The sequence below is a fragment of the Vicugna pacos genome, chromosome 1 (assembly GCF_048564905.1).
Source record: "Vicugna pacos chromosome 1, VicPac4, whole genome shotgun sequence".
NCBI lineage: Eukaryota > Metazoa > Chordata > Mammalia > Artiodactyla > Camelidae > Vicugna > Vicugna pacos.
This window is the reverse complement of record NC_132987.1, coordinates 91,364,212-91,382,705: the sequence shown is the minus strand read 5'-3', so window position 1 is coordinate 91,382,705 and position 18,494 is coordinate 91,364,212. Positions and strand designations below refer to the sequence as shown.

The window sequence follows — 18,494 nt, the reverse complement described above, 5'->3', positions numbered from 1 at the left end:
TAGTCGCACTCCAGGCAATACCCATTTTCTCTAGTGATTAATGTAGCACCACCGGATTTTCAGAAGGTTGTTTTGTTAATTTGACTGTCCAGGAAACATTTTCCCTGTTGAAAAACAGGTGTAAACATCAGTACCAAAGATAACACATGCTGTTGTTTGATGTCTCTAGTGTAGAGAATTTAGCAGGTTAAAATATAAGGATGAGTAAGGCTATTTATCAGAAGTGAAAGACTAGAAAAATTTTGGTGTAACTCAGAGACTTTGAGAAAATGACAGGAAGACTTTTAATAGCAAAATAATCTGTTAAGCACTCTGAATATATAGGGGCTGTGTGGCAAACATGTGAAATCAAACCCCAGCACAGTAATTACAGGTAATTTGTGAATTGTCTCTAATTTCCTCACTGTGTAAATTATATGCCCATCCACTTGAGACAAGATTTGACTCTGAGGATTTTACCAAAGTTTTCGTAGCTTGACACTGGTTATATTGTTTCAGTGTTCTCTATGCTGCTCTTCAGATTTTCAGCTGGTTTTGAGTAAAAGGCAGGAAACCCATTTCTGTTTATTATGTGCTATGTATTGAAATCTCCTGTCAACTTTTGGCAACTTTGACTAATTATGGATTAGGGATTGAATGTTATGGTTCAAATCTGTGTTCAGTAACCTCTCCTAGGTATGCCAAATGAAATAAATCCTCAACATTTCATAATACTGAGTTCCGTGCTAGTTGACTCAATACTTGTTAAAGACTCCTAGGTACTGCCAAATTGTTAGAAGGCGTTACCAGCTAACCAGGGTAAGAATTGCAAGACTCTAAGCTGTACATTAACATCATTTGTGAGAAAAGGAAAAGCAAAATAATAATAATAACAATTGGCTTCCTTTTTGTTTGTTTCTAAAGATTGCTTTCATCCTATTTCCTATCATTAAGTTTTCCTAAAAAAAAAAAATCAAAAAGCATTTAACATGCATATACTCATCCATCGTTAACATTCCTTTAATCTTATATGGTGGTGTTATTTGTGTTTATTTTCTGTTGTTTTGTTTCTTTGTTGACTTCTTTGACAAAGCATGTCATTTTTTGTTTTACCTATCTATATTTTGCTACTGCATGTCAAACTTTTTAAATGACTCAGCAGACAAATGAATTCTTGTCATTTTAAATTTCACTCTAAATATTGCAAACAATCTGCTTATTCTCAGACATTGCTCCAACTTATTGCTTTGGGTAGGAGCAGGAGAAACAGAAGTGAACAAAAAAATGACAAGAACTGGGTGGTACAGCCAGCTTTGTACCTGATAATCTGTTTAAGCCTGTTAAAGTGAAACCTAAATAAGATGTATGTATTTATAATTTGAATCATTTGTGTTTCTCTTTTGTTTGCATGATATGATTTTGTTTTATATTTTGTTTTTTTCCACTCACCAGATGTTCCCAACACTTTGCCTCCCACTACTATCATCCCCTCCCTTACCACTGCAACAGTCACAACCACTGTAGCCATAACAACCAGCCCAACCACATCTGCAACAACCAGCAACATAAGAGGTACAGTATGCTTCTTTGTTACGGCCTGGAAAACACATTAAATGGAGTGTTAAAGGGTTTTTTAAAAAGGGTCGAGGAATTGAGATCCAATTTTACTTAACTATAAGAAGTAATTAAGTCACCCCAATTACTATCAGTTAGGGTTATTGGACTAAAATGTGAGCCAAGATAGTACATTATCATTTTTCTTAGTGTCATTTATGACTCTTGAAAATGTTTCAGAATATAAGTTACAAATATATGGAGCTCTACAACATTGAGAATTTAAAATGTTATCATGGGACACTGTTGTTTTGCCTTACCTTATAAATGCAAACAAAGAAATAAGATATTCAAGGATATAGAGATAGTTTTTGCTTTTTTAAGACCCTATGAATGTTTATGATTTGTTACTCCTCTGCAATTAGATTAAAATACCTACATTCATGAATTTATTCTAAAATTGACCTTATCCTTGGGGTCACTATGAACTATTCACCACATGGAACTTTTAAGTAAATATTCAACATGTCATCCTAAAGTGATCTGCTGAGTGGATCTACTTATTCTACTAACAGAATGCTCTAAAAGCAGAATGCTCTAGAGTTGCCAGAAATTGATAATTTGGCTCCATGAGTAATTTCTTGTATGTTTACTAATAAGTATCTTTGCTTCAAGGAGAACAACCTAAAAGAAATTGAAGTAATAACCCTAAAGGGCAAAACATAATTACATCATAGTTCAGAAATATGAAAAGGCATTTCTAAGTAGTGATTAAGTGGTTAGTAGATAAAGAAGAAATAAAAAGTTGTTTGAGCACATTATAGAAAAACACATTTTAAACTTTATTTCTGCAGAAGCAATGTTCAGAGACAATTTGTCCTATTTAAGTCTGTCTTTTTCTGCTTATATGTGTTTTGTGTCATGTTGGCTATACTAATGCGTGTTAAGCCTAACAATTTATTTTTAAATCATGGGTACTTTACAATAATATATATATCTAATTATAATTTCATCAAGGATAGACTTAACGTTGTTTTTCTTTACTTTCTCTTGTTCCAGAAAAAAATATTTTAATATCTGTTAATGTTAATTTTTAATAATTGTGTTAATTCTATTATACAGTGTATAAGATTGAGAGCTAAAGTTTGATGACAGTAGCAATAAGAATTTCTCAAAAACACCTGTTATTACTAAACAAGCTGTATTTGAGCTAAATCTATAAGTAGAACGGTTCAAAGATCTTTCTCATAATTTATATTAAAATGGGAGAAAAATAATAAAAATGAAGAAGGTAAAAAGTACTTCATGATATTATATGAAATGAAAGATATCTGAAGTTATACTTTGTTTTAATTTATTGTCTTTCTAAAGATTTGTACAGTAATTCAAATAAAGTGTGATTATTGCATACTAACAAAATCTCTGTGATAATGTTAAGTTCTGAATGTACAAACAAGTCCTTTTGATGGAAAAGGAGAGAGATTATTAACTTTAATTTTTAAAAAGACCTTCTTATAACAAGAAAAGCCTAATAATCAATGGTTCCTTCTTTCTTCAACAAATGTTTATTGAGTACCTGCTACGTATATATAGATCTATGCCAGGCCCTAAAATTATGAAAATAAGAATTTTGTATCTAAAATCACTAGCAGTTAAATTAATGCATTTTCCCACAAATAACCAGTGCCTATGCTTAATTAGTAGAAAGTATTTATGTTCTTTTTGAATATATATATTAGACTAAAATAAGAGAAAATGTCTTACTTCAAAGTGAAGTATTTTAACAACATTCTTTTATATTTGTTCACGTGCATCTTAAGTGAAGTCTTACCAATTTCATTTTAACCAGCCTGTTAGAGTGAAATCAGTTTTCTACTTTTTTAAGTAAATTTACTTTTTTATAGGTTTCCTAAGATGTTTTATGAACTTTGACACCATGAAATTTAAAAGTGCTGAAAAGAGTTCATTCTTCACTCAAAGGAACACATGAATAAATAAAACTCTAAGAAGACATACACACACACACACTCTCTTATCATTCCCTTTTTTTATTTAATAATTGAAAGAAAATACGTTGAAAATGGCACCAAGATATGTGAAAAGAAAATGTATTTTATAACAATTCATAGCATCTAACTTACATGAAAAAAATAGTAGCACCAACATTGAATGTTAATCTGGTGTCTATTTTTTTCCCTCCTATCTTCAACAAACAAGTGGGGACTGAAGAAATCACCAAGCCCACTGCACGATGAATGGTCTAGTCCACATTTGAGGGAATGAGGGATTCAGTCAATACACAAACATTGTTGTGATTTTTCTACTCTGTCCCTTTTAATTTATATGATATTTGTTTATTTAAGCATTCCCTATTAAATTAGAGTCTTCAGATGCAATTATATTTTAAGTGGAATTCACTTATCTATAAATTAGTGAAAGATGTTTCAAAATTATGGTCAAGAAATATCATAAAAAGAATACATGAAAAAAAAATAAGAATATGTGGCCTAAGAAAAGCTGAGAGCTAAATATTTTCAGCTTGTAGATTTTTTTTTTAAGTTTACTCATTTCATCCCTTTCTCTCATTCAGTAATCTGAAGTAAAATAACCATATTTAATTTTATTAGGTTTAAATGACATTTCTTCAAATTCCATAAGCTATATTTCTATATATATATATGTATTTTTTTAATAAATGACCACAAATGAATCACTGTTCACTTCTCCATTTACACTCTTTCATCACCCCTGCTGTTGCTGAGTTTTCTATACTAAGATACGATAAACATCCAATTTAAACAAATTAAAGAATTACAGCTGTGGCTATATTAGAAATCAAGATAAAAGAGAGGGAAAGAAGCTGCTCAAATGGTCAGTCATAACCTTGAGAATTTGTACATCTCTTCAGTTTGTACATGAAATGCATCCTTTGTGCAGGAAGAGGAGCTTCAACCATATGGGAGAAAGCTGGCAATTAGCAGTATCTTGTTACAAATAAAGGTGCTAAAACACAGAGAAGGAAGCAAACTTGAGCAGTCATGGGAAAGACAGAGAATAAGTGAGCCCTGGAGACATCTTTAGGTGTGAGCAGTGGTTTTTCTCTTTACAAAGGCTTTTGTCTTGAACAGTGCACAAATTTAGCATCCACATTTTCATGAGAAACAGTTAATTCCAAGATTGTCTTGAGGATTGGATAGTATCTAAAGTTCTGGCAATATAATCAGCAATCAGCGTATGACAATTTTGTTCAGTTCTTTTTAGTAAAACAAATGTGTTTACATGCAGTTGCATCATACTGTTGATAAAATGGTATATTTTCCCATAATAATTCTAGTTTTAATTCTTGCAAAATTCTTTGGTGTTAGTGCACTGATTACATTTTAATTTCAACCTATTTTTAAATGATTATGTGAAAAAATTAAAAGTTAAAAATGGCACTAGTGTATATGGAGCTTATCTATATATCCTCAAATATAATAATTTATCAATTTTCTGTGAAATTTATGGTATTCTTGATTTGTATCATAAATCTAAAATCTAAACATTTTATAAATCTCTTAAATATTTTGCATTACTGAAGTCCTTTACTACAATACATTTTAATTTCTGCTTTTATAAATTGCAGTTTTTTTAAGATTAGTGACCTGATCAATCCTATCATCTAATTCAGAAAATACATACACACACACACACACACACACACACACACACGTGCACTTATATACATATACTCTTATAAATGTTTTAGGGTTTTTTTTAGGTCACTATAGTAAATTTTAATCAAATAAATTTTAATGAATTAAATATGATCATTTATAAAATTGTTCCAAATGAACTGATGTGATTTCTAGTATTAATACTATTTTTTAATGGTTTGCTTAACTTGAAAACATTTTTTTAAATGTTTATCATATTGTGTAATTTTAATTTTATAACTGTCTCATAATCTAGAAATTTTTAGCAGCACCCTTATTCACAGATAATGATACAAGGTTATTGAAAATTCAGGAAACAAATATGAGACATAGGGACATATACTAGTGATTATGTCTACTTATCATGATTTTTAAAATTAGAATTCACAAATGAATCTTTTGTACTTACCAAGACAAAAAAACTCTTAAACTCTTAATTTGTTTAGGAGTTACCTGTTTCTGCCTTTGCAAGGCTCTTAAGTATGCTACAAGAATAGAAATACATGGGAAGAACATGTGAAATATCTGATATACTGCCTCTCCTAAAACAGCCTGTTCAAATACATCATGAATTTTAATATATTAGGGGAAAAAATCCTAAAATTGATGATGAAATTGTTTATATAATCTATTTAAAAATCCAAATAAATTATTGGTTCAAATATAGATTTAGTTTTACATCAGACTTTATAAATGGGTAAAATAATTTTTTGTTAATAAAATAATATCATTTGTCCTGTAATCTCAACCAAATTATTAGCTATAATGAGGTAATTGCATTGGAACCATATTTCAGAATGGCCATGCAAAATGAAAACAAAGGACGTATTTTTTTTAAAGGTAAGAAATCAGTCATAATCAAACTACCTCCAGTGAACAATAAAGACCAATCTCACCAAATCTATAGCTGGGTCCTGTTGTATTGGTCCCAGTATACTGACAGTGATGCTTTAGGTTAGGAATGCTTGCCTCGGTTCCCATTACGTGTAGGAGCCCCCACAAGCATTTCCTCTACTAGGGCCAGTATTGTGGTTGGACCAGCTCGAGTTCTTAATGTGATCACAGTATGCACTTCAGTAAGAAACTGACAGAGAACTTTAAAGAACAAAATTTACTACTCACAGATCCTGGCGGACCACATAGTGAGGTCACAGGTAGAAAGAGAGAGAGAGCACAGGGTCCTGGGGCTCTGCCTTTATTAGGGTTCAAAGGTGGGGTGTCGAGTTTCATGGGTTCACTCTTTATAGCGAATTTAAAGCATAAGAGTGGGAATTAGAGCACAGGAAGGTAAAAGCCAGGTTGCTCAAAGTGATCAGTTGTCTACGTTACCCAGGGCTTTCTGAAAAAAAGAACTTCACAGGTGGGGCAGCCTAGTTCCTTATCTGGATGTTTTGCTACAGCTGGCAATACATTTATTCAAGATGGATGCCTTTTGAAATGGGTGCTTCCACTTACACAATCAATAGCTTAATGTCAAGCACTTACACTATAGGTACTCAATTCTTCACAATTAGATTACACACTAATTTAGTTATTTATGTTTAAAAATATAACATTGAGTAAAATATTTTAAATTCTTCATGTAAAGTAAAATGCATTTTAGCATGCTTTAGAATGAATATAGCTCCAGTCTAGAATTAAAGATCCATAATTTTTAGCCCATATGCTGCCATTATAATTTTCAAATCATATAAATCATAAAACTCAACTATTTAAATGTAAGTGAATTTAGGGACCTGTTTGACCATTAAGTATAATCCTAAAATATTGCTCTTTAAAAGATCTTCCCTATTTGAAGCAATCTTAGTGACTTGTAGAAAAAAATCGTATATCCACAGTTAAGCTGTATCAAATGCAAATAAGTTGCTAAAGTATTTCCTTTGTGCCAGCATACAGAAATTGAGATGAATTGTACAATTCTACTCATATTTAATATGGGTATTTTTAATGAACTACAATTGCCTAAAATGTTGATTATGAAATAGTATTTTTGTATGCAGATTTCTTTACTTCAATTATTTTTTCATTTCTCTGGTTTCAAAATACAATAAGCTAAGGTAAAATAAATACAAAATGCATATATGTGCACACCAAACCACTATCTAAAGCATCTATTTAATTAAATTAGAATAAAAAGCAATAATGATCTGGCCCCTGCTTCTAATTTCTATTTCCTTTATGTCAAAAGAAAAAATCTAGTCTATCTGTATTTTATTTTTATTTGATTTCATTAATGTGTTCCCTCCTTTCCTTTTTGGCATAGATACTTAAAAAAAAATAGGATACAAATAGATAAAGAAACATTTATCAGAATAAAAGAAAAAGAACACCAGCACTGAGAAAGAATGAATGGAGTAAAAATCATTATAGCTCTGCATTAGTCACAAAAATGCATTCAAACAGAGCATCTGCAATGGTAAAATATATCATCTTGACATAGTTAAATCCCAAAGTGTGCAAATCAAGAAATTGTTTATGAGCTTGTATTATGAGTATTTAGCTATTAAAAATGTTTTAGTTTTATCGGTGGTAATAAAGCACAATTTGCATGGTGTTGTGAGCTTTTAAAAATTAAGTGTCAATATGTTGGGCTTTTTTTCACTTGACAAAAATTAAGTAATAATTCAGTCTCCAGATGGTCCATATACAGGGACCTGCTTATCTGCAAAAAGACAGGTTTCCACTTTAGGCTGTAAGTGTAGCTCAATTTCCACTAGTCTTTTTAAAAACAATAATTATTATATAAAGTTGACTGTTTCAAAATTAAATATGTGAAACATAGTTCATAATGGAAATAGGATACTAAAATGCTTCTTACTTGGCAAGAACAAACACCACGTATGACCTATAATTGGAGGCGCTCTCAACCTTACTAAAAGTACCATATTGTTAACACTGAAGGGAGTGGCTACGGTCTGGATATGAGTAGGGTTGCTGACTGGGTTCCCGGTCCTTTAGTCAGCTATGGACGCACACAGTTGAATATTAGCAATGTTTCAGATTAGATTATTCCAAAATAGCACAGAATGCTAAAGTTATTCTTTCTATTCTAGTAGATCTTATTTGGAATAAGAATCACTTATTACATATGACCATTTTTAAAACTAAATGGAGCATTTGCCTCTGAATTTTATGAAGTTGAACTCTGGCAAAGTTTGAAAATCTCTTAAATGTTACTTATTTCCTTATGGCATTTGGGAAATATTTGAGGAAAACTGGCATTGATATTTTCTCTCCAGTACCACCTATTAAGGGAAGCGTAACACTTATGCTCTATTCTATTTTCTAAGGGCATTCTTGTGGCTTGTGCAATTTAAAACATCAAACATTTTTAAGAGTTTCATTTTAAGCTTATTTATTTCTTGGCTTAGATCAGTTTAAACAGAAATATTTGTTCCATTAGTTTATATTTCTTTTAAGTAAACAGTTCTAATATTGTTTCTACTTCTATAAGTGTAGAAGTATCTTAATTGATTTTATGGTAATAATTCTAGATTTAATATAATCTACTACTAGATACATTTCCTGCAAAACAACCTCTAAGAGAGAGAAGAAAATGTCCCCTAGTAGACTCTGTCCCATTGTCTTGAATTCGTCTCTGTATAGTATGCATATACATATAAATATTACATTAAATGTCCCATAATTATTATATTCCAGAAAGTACATTGCTATAAAATATTAAGACTAAACGAGTTACTTATTATTAGGAGGATAATCTGTTTTATATTTTAAAAGCTTGGCCTACATATATGAATAAATGTATTTCCCGAACATCTCTGAAATTATTTTAAAAATCATTAATAAACCAAACTGGTTGTGTCTTTCTTACTAACCAATGAATTAAATTTATGAGCTGTGCCTTTGAAGCTGAGAAGATTGCTGGCACTGCCTTTGCTTCTTTGACACTCCACATGAAACACAGTTAATAACCTCCCATGTAAGCTTGGAGAAACACTGAATTGATACTAATTATACCAACTTTGGGATAGAAGGTGACCTTGACTTCAGCTGGAACTTTCTGCCAGGACAGTAAATAAGAGCGAATGCCACAAAGCATGACTTCTGCGAAGAGTCTAATAAAATCTATTAAATGTAAGTTCTTGGAATTGCAGTAAGTGCTGGGATAATTGTGATATTTTAAAACATCTCTTGCTTCACTACTACAACAGTTTCTTATTTTTCTAGATTTTAAATAATCTCTCATTAGTTTTCTGTACTCATTTAAATTAAGCTGTGGCCAGGAAATTAAAAGCTACTTGATGCAAAGTGTGTGTGAGGGGACTGCAGGGCAAGGAGACAGAGTTTTCCAAATGGCTTCTCAAATATGTACGTAATATTTATACAATTTTAGTATCAGAATTGCTTATGCTGAAGCTCTGATAATACTGACTCTTCAATAAGGAAATGTCTTTATAAAAGTATTAAGAAAAATGACTATGAAAAAGCAGTAGTGCCAGTAGATACACAGGTTTAAACTATTGCCAGAAAACCTGTCAAGACCAATGATGTGTAGCAGTTTCACAGGTAAAAATCTTAGTTCAGTGTTAAAAAAGAGTCAATAAAATTACTCTGAATGCTAAGAGGTGAGGGAGAACAGAAATTCAGCTCTCTTCACTGATATTGTTTAAAGAATTACATTAGTGTAAAGGGAATTCTGTTCAAAGTGTTCAGTATAATAAATAGAATTACCTAAGACTAATTATTTTTCCTTTTAGAAAAAATAGAGATGAACTCAAATATTTCCAGGGCTGTCTTATTTAACCCACTAGTAAGCAAAGAATGCTGATCAATGAAAGTTTAAATAGGAATGGAGAAAGCACTTTGAAGCAACATGAGGAATTGCATTAGATTCACCAAGAAACGTATTTTTTTCAGAGGCATTTGAACCATTTTTGATGTCTAAGCCCAGGTTTCATAGGAAGGAAGCACAAATGCTCTTTCTAGGGTAGTCTGTGTTAAACTGGGTAAGTTACAATAGTCTTGATATATATTTTTCTTTTTCCTTGAAGTCGTTTTCCTTAAATATTAATTATAAGATTATTACTTTTTCCTAGTGTAGATAGTATGTTACTCAGGATATCAGCAGGACCTGATGGCAGTCTCAAACGGGTGTAGCTGAAGAGTTTTTAATGAGGACACTTTCACAGAGTTACAGAGTTTGGGGAACTAGTAAGGGAGGAGGACAGTCCAGCTCGCAACAGTAAGATGCTGTTACCAGCACTGGGCCTAAAGAGCCAAAGGAAGTGAGTAGGATTATCTCAGTCAGAGAAGAACTGGAGCCAGAAAAGGGGCAGCTCGAGAAGAGCAGTGGTCACAGGACACAAACGGTATCTAACTGCAACCAGGTGGGGATGTTGGAGCAGGAGGGATAAGTTTCACACCTCTTTCTTCTCTCATCGTCCAATAACTTTCTATTAGTTGAATCCCCCTGAAAATCAGAGATCAAGTAACCTGAGCGAAGCAGTGCACAGAAGTCAGGTTCCCAGAGCAAAGATCAAGGCACAAAAGGATGAGGGATGGATTTAGGGACCAGATGGAGAATGAACAGTAGACATACGTGTGTTTAGCACATTATCTAATTTGCTTAGAATATGTCGTCTAATTTGTACACTTGGGGTGATTTAAAATGTCAGATTTTATTTTAGTCTTGGATGTCTCTCATAGACATGCATCTTATAAGTCTATAATAGAGAACTAGTAATGGTGATAAGAGAGCAGCCCTCCCAATTCACTTTAACACATAATTTCCCTTTCCAAGCTTAAGTTGGAGAGACAAGTGCTCTAGATGGTGGAAGGCAGATTACGAACCTGATAGGGCTGGCTTTGTTATTAGACACAAAGAAATGTTTTTAAAGTCTATTTTTATCATTTAAATAACCTACTTTCCAAGAGAAATCCATTTTTAATCTTGGTATTAGGACTATCCGTCTAGTTTGTTGGGTGATGAGAGATTCCTCATTTGAAATATTTTCAAATCTACTTGTACAAATGCAGACTATATATTGGATTTGAGCTAAGGGCTTTGAAAATATTAGTTGCAGGGAGGCAGAAGCTCTAAAAGTGAGCTAGCCATAAGTTAATAATAAACTGATACAGATATGTCTTATTAACTTTCTATTTAAGGTATTTTAGTGTCAGACAAATAATTTTCAGTCCTGAGATAATAGCTTTTTAGCATAAGAAATCATTTTCTTGAGAGAAGATTTTAGAAAGAGCAATCATAGTCTTTAAAATATAGCATTATCTCTATGCCTTTGATGTTTTTAAAGTATGTGTACGTTATTAATTGAGTTAAGTTGGTAGATTGAAAACATATAAAAGAAAACCAGTTCAGCTTGTTTTCACTCTGAAATATGTTTGTCTGTGCGACAGCTTGTGTCCCTTAGCATTTCCCTCTGATAGGTCAGAAAGTTTTGTTCCAAGTGGGATATTACAATAGTTTTTTAAAAGGACTAAGAAGAGCATTCTAATTTTTATGGTATGTCTGTTCTCTCCCCTAGTTCTGAAAGTTAGCTGGAAATTCAGCACTACATCTCAGAATGCTGCTTTAGGGAACCACAAACAAATCTTCATATCCTTTTCTCTCAGTCTTACAGGTTAAATCCAGATATATTCCATCTTAATTCCAAGGTGAAAGAAAAGAGTATGCAAATAAGAAGTAAATTCTAAGGGCTTCTCTTACTAGTTCATGTTCATATTTTTAACTTCTCTACTCAGTTTGGCAATATGTCAATGTAGGATTTTTCCATGTTAGTATATCAATGTGGGAGTTTTAAAGTAACTTTTAAAATGATAGGATGCTTTAGTAAAAGCTAAAAATGGTAAAAGAAAAAAAACACAATTTAGACATATAGTTATCGATTCACTAGTTTAACAAAATATGCCATATCTGAACTCATCATGAGATGGTGAAAGTAATTGCTGGGAGCAGGATATTTATGTTTCGTCCTGACTTGGCCTCTGGACATGTGATCTCAGGCAAGGAAATTCATTTCACTTCATTCCAGGGGACTATGTGAATTCCAGGGTGTGTCTCAATTCTGAGTCCTCCACCAGGATTTCAGGGATGAGTATAATTTTGGTTATTTTTTAATCAGAGCTTGTAGGTAAAATCCCTTTGCCATTTGAAATAATTTCAGTAATTCCCTTAGCATAGTTCTACACTTCCAGCTTTTTATGTTTGAATGCTCTGAAAAGCTAAAAGAGTAAAAATGAATTATGAGACTCTGATCACTCAGTATATTTGGCCTTTTGGTCACCTTTCTCTAGCCATTGACCCATCTCTTCTCCCGTCACTTCCATTTGCACACTCATTTCCCTCCAGTGCTTTCTCTTACAAACCTTTATACACCTGAACATCACTCTACCGGTAAGATTTCCAACCTTACATTATGAGGTAAACTAAATATTGAGTTCCAGCTATGATGGCCATAAAACTAATGTGTATAGTCCATTTTCACAATTCTGCTGTTGGGCCCGGGTCTCTCCTGGTCAGCTACTTTGTAGCCAAAGTCCACAGCTTAGACAAACTTTCTGATACTCTTTTCTATTGGAACTTAAGATATCCCTTTTGACTGCATTAAAATGGTTATAGAAAAATTGTAAAGATTATGGCTTCTGGACTCATATTATCTAGGCTCTTTTTTCCACTTTGCCACACATATGGCTTGTGACTTCCCTTCAACTCTCTGTGCCTCTGTTTCCTGACACAAAAAGCACAGAAAATAATAATAGTATCAACCTTACAACGTAGTTTTCAAAATTGAATGTATTTTTACATTTAACTTGCTTTAAAAAATGCCTTGCTCATAACAAATACTTAATAATTGTTAGTTTTTATAATTATTAACCATTTTTTAAAAATTTAACCATCTGAACAACATAGGATAAAAGTGACTTCACATTTGTTAGTATCAATGAGATGAACTGACACTTGCTAGGTTAAGGCTACAATGTATGGTTAATAGACCATCCTTTAAATCATATAAGTCCTCTTTGAAATCTAAAATTTAAGGATTTCTGTGATTTACAGTCAATAAGGTAAAACAGAGTCCCCGTGTACTTCCTTATTATTCAGTTCAACGAGATCAATTATCAAATGAATCAGAAACATAATTTTTAAACAAAAGTAATTTATTTTATAATTACTTTTCTAATTGAATATTAACAGGCATTTAAATGGCCTTCAGTAGCAGAAATATCTAGTTTGGATCCCAGGTCCATGATATGCACGTTATACCTTAAGCTCCAATTTCCTCATCTCTAAAATGATTATATTAACTTACTTATAGGGTTATTTTAAGCATTAAAACAAATATTAATTTCCTGTTATTGTCATAATATGGATGATTTTCCAAATATAGGGGATTGTTATATATTAAAGTTATATACTATTAATCTTTTTTTAAAATTCAGGCTTGTTAATTGCAAGTGACATCATTTTCATGTTAAAATATTTTATCATTAATTAGTGCAACTTAATATTCATCTTTGATATATTGACCTAATAGAGCCAATTATCTTAAACAACGAATTAATAAATCCAGTTGGTTAAAATATATTTAATCTCCTCCAGTAAATTATTCTATAAAATATTTGGGAAATTACCTAAACACATTCAAGATTTCGCAGACTTATTTCTCATTGATTAGTTACATTTCAAAATTTATTTATCCTTCTAACAATTTAAATCATTTTTCTATATTTCTCAGTTTAAACAAGTTTATCGTAGATAAATTAGTTTTAAAATGTTAAGCAAAATGAAGGAAAAGGTCGTTCTTTATCCCATGCTCTTGAAAGAAACTGTTATACTTTGGGAATATTAGAAATTTTTTAAAAATCTACATGTTTATAGTATTTATACAAAGATTATTATGTGAATGTTATTTTTCATTTTATCACTTTTCTATATCAATTATCTTACTTGTCAGTGATTATAATTCCACTTCTCTTTTGATGTTTTCCTGAGTTTAAATGACTTCTTCAAATGAAAGGACAAATATAAAAAAGTGTTTCATTTCTCCAAATTCTGAAAATTGTAATTTTCACAATGTTTTTTTGTATTTAGTCAGCATTAGTTTGACTATAGTGAAATATTAAACTGTAGATGAGTTTATGGTTCCAAATATATATTGAAAATATAGATAGACAGCAATTTTTAAAATTTTTTGAAATCCAAAACAAGAGATCCAATGAACATTATAGTAAAATAGTATTTTACCTCTTTACTGAGTGGATTAATTTAATTAAAACTCAATATTTTATAAGCTCTAAATATCTCAATAATTTACTACTAAGTATGTGGCAAAAATACCTATTTTGAAAAGATTTTTTTTAGAAGTCACACTCATTGATTTCAGAATAAAGTGAGAAATCTGCATTATTATTATCATGATAAACAGTTTAAATAATCTTCTACCCAGTATTAAATTATTCACCTTAAAACTTTACTCTTTCTTAAGTGATACTCAACATTTATCTGATGTCAGGTTTATCAGCCACAGTGTCCCTGAGTAATTCTTATGTTTATTGGGAAATTTAAAAATGATAGCAGAATTATAGAATGATAGAAATAATCTTCAGAGCCATGCAGCCTACCTTCTCCTTCACTTTCTAGGTGAGAAAATTGAATTGAAGAAAAATGAGATTTTATTTATGGCCATATGCCATTTGATGCTCTAACCAGGCCTAAAACCATATTCTCTGAAATCATTTTTTTCTTTGACAGTAATCCATGCTAGGTATTATTTTCCTACAGACAAAGACATGGATTGACATTTTCTAATTTTATATGTAGTCCAAATTACATGATTTAGGAAGAGAAAAGGGAGAGAGATTTTTAAATATTAATATATATACAAGACCTTATACACTTGAAAAAATCTTAATACTATAAAACAGAAATAAGGAGAATCAAAATTTGAGAATTTACGTTCTTTCAAACTATGCCACTAGGAATCATTGACTCTTCAACCTGCAAAGGACTTTCCTTTTTTTTCTTTTACTGATGATCACATAGCTAGTTTCGAAATTAGAACTTAAATTTGCAAACACGTAATTCTATTCACTACACTGTACTTCCTTCCAAATAGTACAACAGTTTATTTAGAGAATCAAATAAATAGAAACAACAGGTAAACTAACTTTTGTTGAACCACTTACACATGTGTGAAGGTCTAATTAGTATTCCTTTAGAAACATAGATAACACGCTAGACCTGGTTAAAACCTTACTGTTCTGAAATATTCTGAGGAACTTCCTAATTCTTTTTCATAACATTTAGCAAATACATTTTATACTCTATTTTCTATATATCCGTACCTTAACCTGATGGGAACCTCATTTTTAAATCTGAAAAGCAGTTATTAGGATTAATTATTTCACTGGCTTTTCTTAAACATCTAGTTTTAGCAATTCATTAAATAAGTCTTAAAACAAGATAAAGGATTCCTAACTTCCTCTGAAAATCCGGTCCTTATACTTACTGATCATTCCTACTATTTTTATTAACTTCCTCTCCTACCACATTCTAGTCAGGAAAACCTCATCTTATTATCAGCATGGAACTGAAATTGTTTTGTCTTCCTTCCATAAATGACCTCTCTGGGGTCTATCCAGGGTCAGGGCTGTCACTTTCTTCTCTCAGTGCAGTTTGGCTTTAAAATGAAAGTGTTGTGTTAAACTATACCTGAAGGTTCAGGTGTTCAAAAACTAAAGGGAGTCACTTCCAAAGTTTGATCTATGAGGCCCAAAGAAGATAAAACAACATAAATATAATTACCTGAGTAAAGAAGTTAAGCCTTCAGAATGAACTCTCAATGGAAGCTCACTGTGTTATTTGCATAACTACAGCTTAATTTTGTTATTAGAACCACTAACTTTAACAACATCTTTTTGGTTATATATCCATAATCTATAAACGGGGGGCCATAATTATAAATGTGGGAAGTGCTTAGAAATTGTAAAATATCGCAAGTGTATGTTTCTCATTACTGTTTTATTTTTTAAACCTTTCTCAAACTCCTATTTGTCAGTAATCATTTTTTTTAAGTGGGAAAAGAAAAACATAAATATTCTAAGAAAATCCCAAATAAAATATACTCATTTTTTTTAAAAAATGGACTATTTAAAAAATTTAGTCAATTTAAATTTTACCTCCATAATATTTAGTTAATATACGTCATTTATGTAATATTGCTGCAGTTGTGATATAATCATGTAAAATGGGGAGAAGGTGATGTGTTCACTTTCCTTAAGCAATTCATCTTTTTTTTTTTTTTTTACTTTTCATGTACCTTTTAAAATAGTCATGAAATTCCATGGTCTGGTCTTTATTTTGGTCAGTAGGAAAACTAATATATCAATGAATCATGTGAGATCAGACTCAAGAGAAACGTGTATCATTTATCAATTCGTTCTTTAAATATTTATTTGAATCTTTATTTTGCATTAAAAATTCAGTATGATTAGAAGCATATGAGGTCCACCTTTCATTAAGAAGGATCACCCTACCTAAAAGGAGAGAAGGGTGAAGTGAATGTAAAGAGGTTTCTTAATAGAGGGGCCCCACCAGATAGAGACAGTGTTAGCATAATTGAAATACTGAGGAAATGGTACTAGGGAAGCATACATGCATAGTTCTTTTCATTTTTGTATGGAAAAATTCCCAATTTCATAGTGTGATAAAACAGATTGACAACTTAGCTTTTATTATTTCTGCAGCTAATTTTCTAAATTTTGACACTTTTGTGACATTGATGGCAAAGGCAATTTTACCCTCTCTGGGAGCCTGGGGAATAGGTTCCTTTAATAATATTTATATTTCTTCAAAATGTTTTTATCTGTAAGATAGGTGTCTTCAGACACAACTAGGGTTTGGAGATATAAAACATGAATGGAAGAGCAGCATGTGCGAGGCAACAGTATATAAATGGAGCATTACACAATCAGCTAGGCTACAATTAAGCATAAAAAAGAAGCATAATGAAAGATAAGTCTTCATTTATTCATCTATGCATTCATCAATTCAGTAAGGCTTTCTATGGACAGGAAGGAGCAAATGATAAGAAACTTAAAAGTTTAGAGTTTATTCAGGAGGTGATGAGAAATAATTTAAGCAAAATGAAGAAAGTTTAGATTAAGCTTTGAAAGATCACTCTGTCATGGTGTGATGGGTGGAAGATTGGAGAAGACAGGAGTCAGGAAGCCAGTGAAGAAATCTAGGTAATTCAAGAGAAAGACTAGGAGAAGGACAGGAGCCAAAGGCATGGAGAAGAGGGAAAGGTTTCAAGAAATATGGGAAAGTAAAATTGATAGATTTTGTAAGTGATTAGATAAAAGATTTTACTTTAAAGGGTAGGAAATCCCAAAATGGCTCTCAGGATTTTAACCTGCATTTCAGGGTATTTGGTGCCTTCATCAGAATAAAGACTATAAGAGAATAAAGAATAATTTTATTGGGAAAAATGTTATGCTCCATTTTAAATATGTAGTGTTTGAAATACCTTTGCAACAGCCAAATGAAGGTGTTTAATAACTAGGACATAGGATATATCATCTAGGATAGAAATGCAGTTTTCGGACTGACTTTTGTATAGATGAAGGGTAAGCCATAGAGGAGAAATATAACTTCAATAGAATGTGTGAATTAGGAAGATAAGAATGCTAAAGTTTATACCCTGTAATTTAAAAAACAAATGATGATGATCTAAGGGTCATGTTGAGAAATGCAAAGGTGTGAAGTTGTGGCCAGAATAGTGAGATGACAGCAGAGAGAAAAGTGTCACATGAGCTAGGGTGGGAGTTAGCTAGGGAGGCTCATAGCGCCAGCCAGCTCAGAAAGGCCAAGTGTGATAGCCTGTGAAACGTTTTCTTAATTTGATTTATGCGGGGAGTGTTTGATGGGTTTAGAAAAAATAGTTTTATGAAATAATAGAATAAAAATCAGATTGCAGGACTTGAGAAGTGAATGGGAGGTAAAAAGTACAGCAAGTCAGTGAAAGAACAGAAAGTTTGTTATTTCAAGAATGTTGTCTGAGAAGAAAAGGAGATACCAAGCAGATAGAAGGCAACATAAAGTCAGTTAACATCTTTGAAGGACAGTGTGAACTTAGCATTGCTTCTTAAGGCTGTGAGAAGAGAGCTCGGAAAAAAAAAAAAGTTGTTGAAAATATGGTTTAAAAAAGAGATATGCTGATAGAATAAATCCCTAAATATTCAAAATGTCATTATATATAAAATACTATTTTATAATATATATTTAAT

The 18,494-nt window shown here is 31.7% G+C and overlaps 1 protein-coding gene across 10 annotated transcripts in view; it reads left to right on the top strand.

Annotated features, from left to right (window-relative positions):
- Positions 1 to 18,494, top strand: part of CADM2 (cell adhesion molecule 2) — a 489,482-nt gene that overhangs the window by 423,389 nt on the left and 47,599 nt on the right. For 8 of the 10 annotated variants that reach the window (XM_072967458.1, XM_072967476.1, XM_072967472.1 and 5 more), the window contains one exon: positions 1,432 to 1,551. The exons of the other annotated variants lie outside the window; for them this stretch is intronic. In XM_072967458.1, the coding sequence (XP_072823559.1) occupies positions 1,432 to 1,551 (120 nt within the window). The remainder of the gene's footprint in view (positions 1 to 1,431; positions 1,552 to 18,494) is intronic. 10 annotated transcript variants of the gene reach the window in all.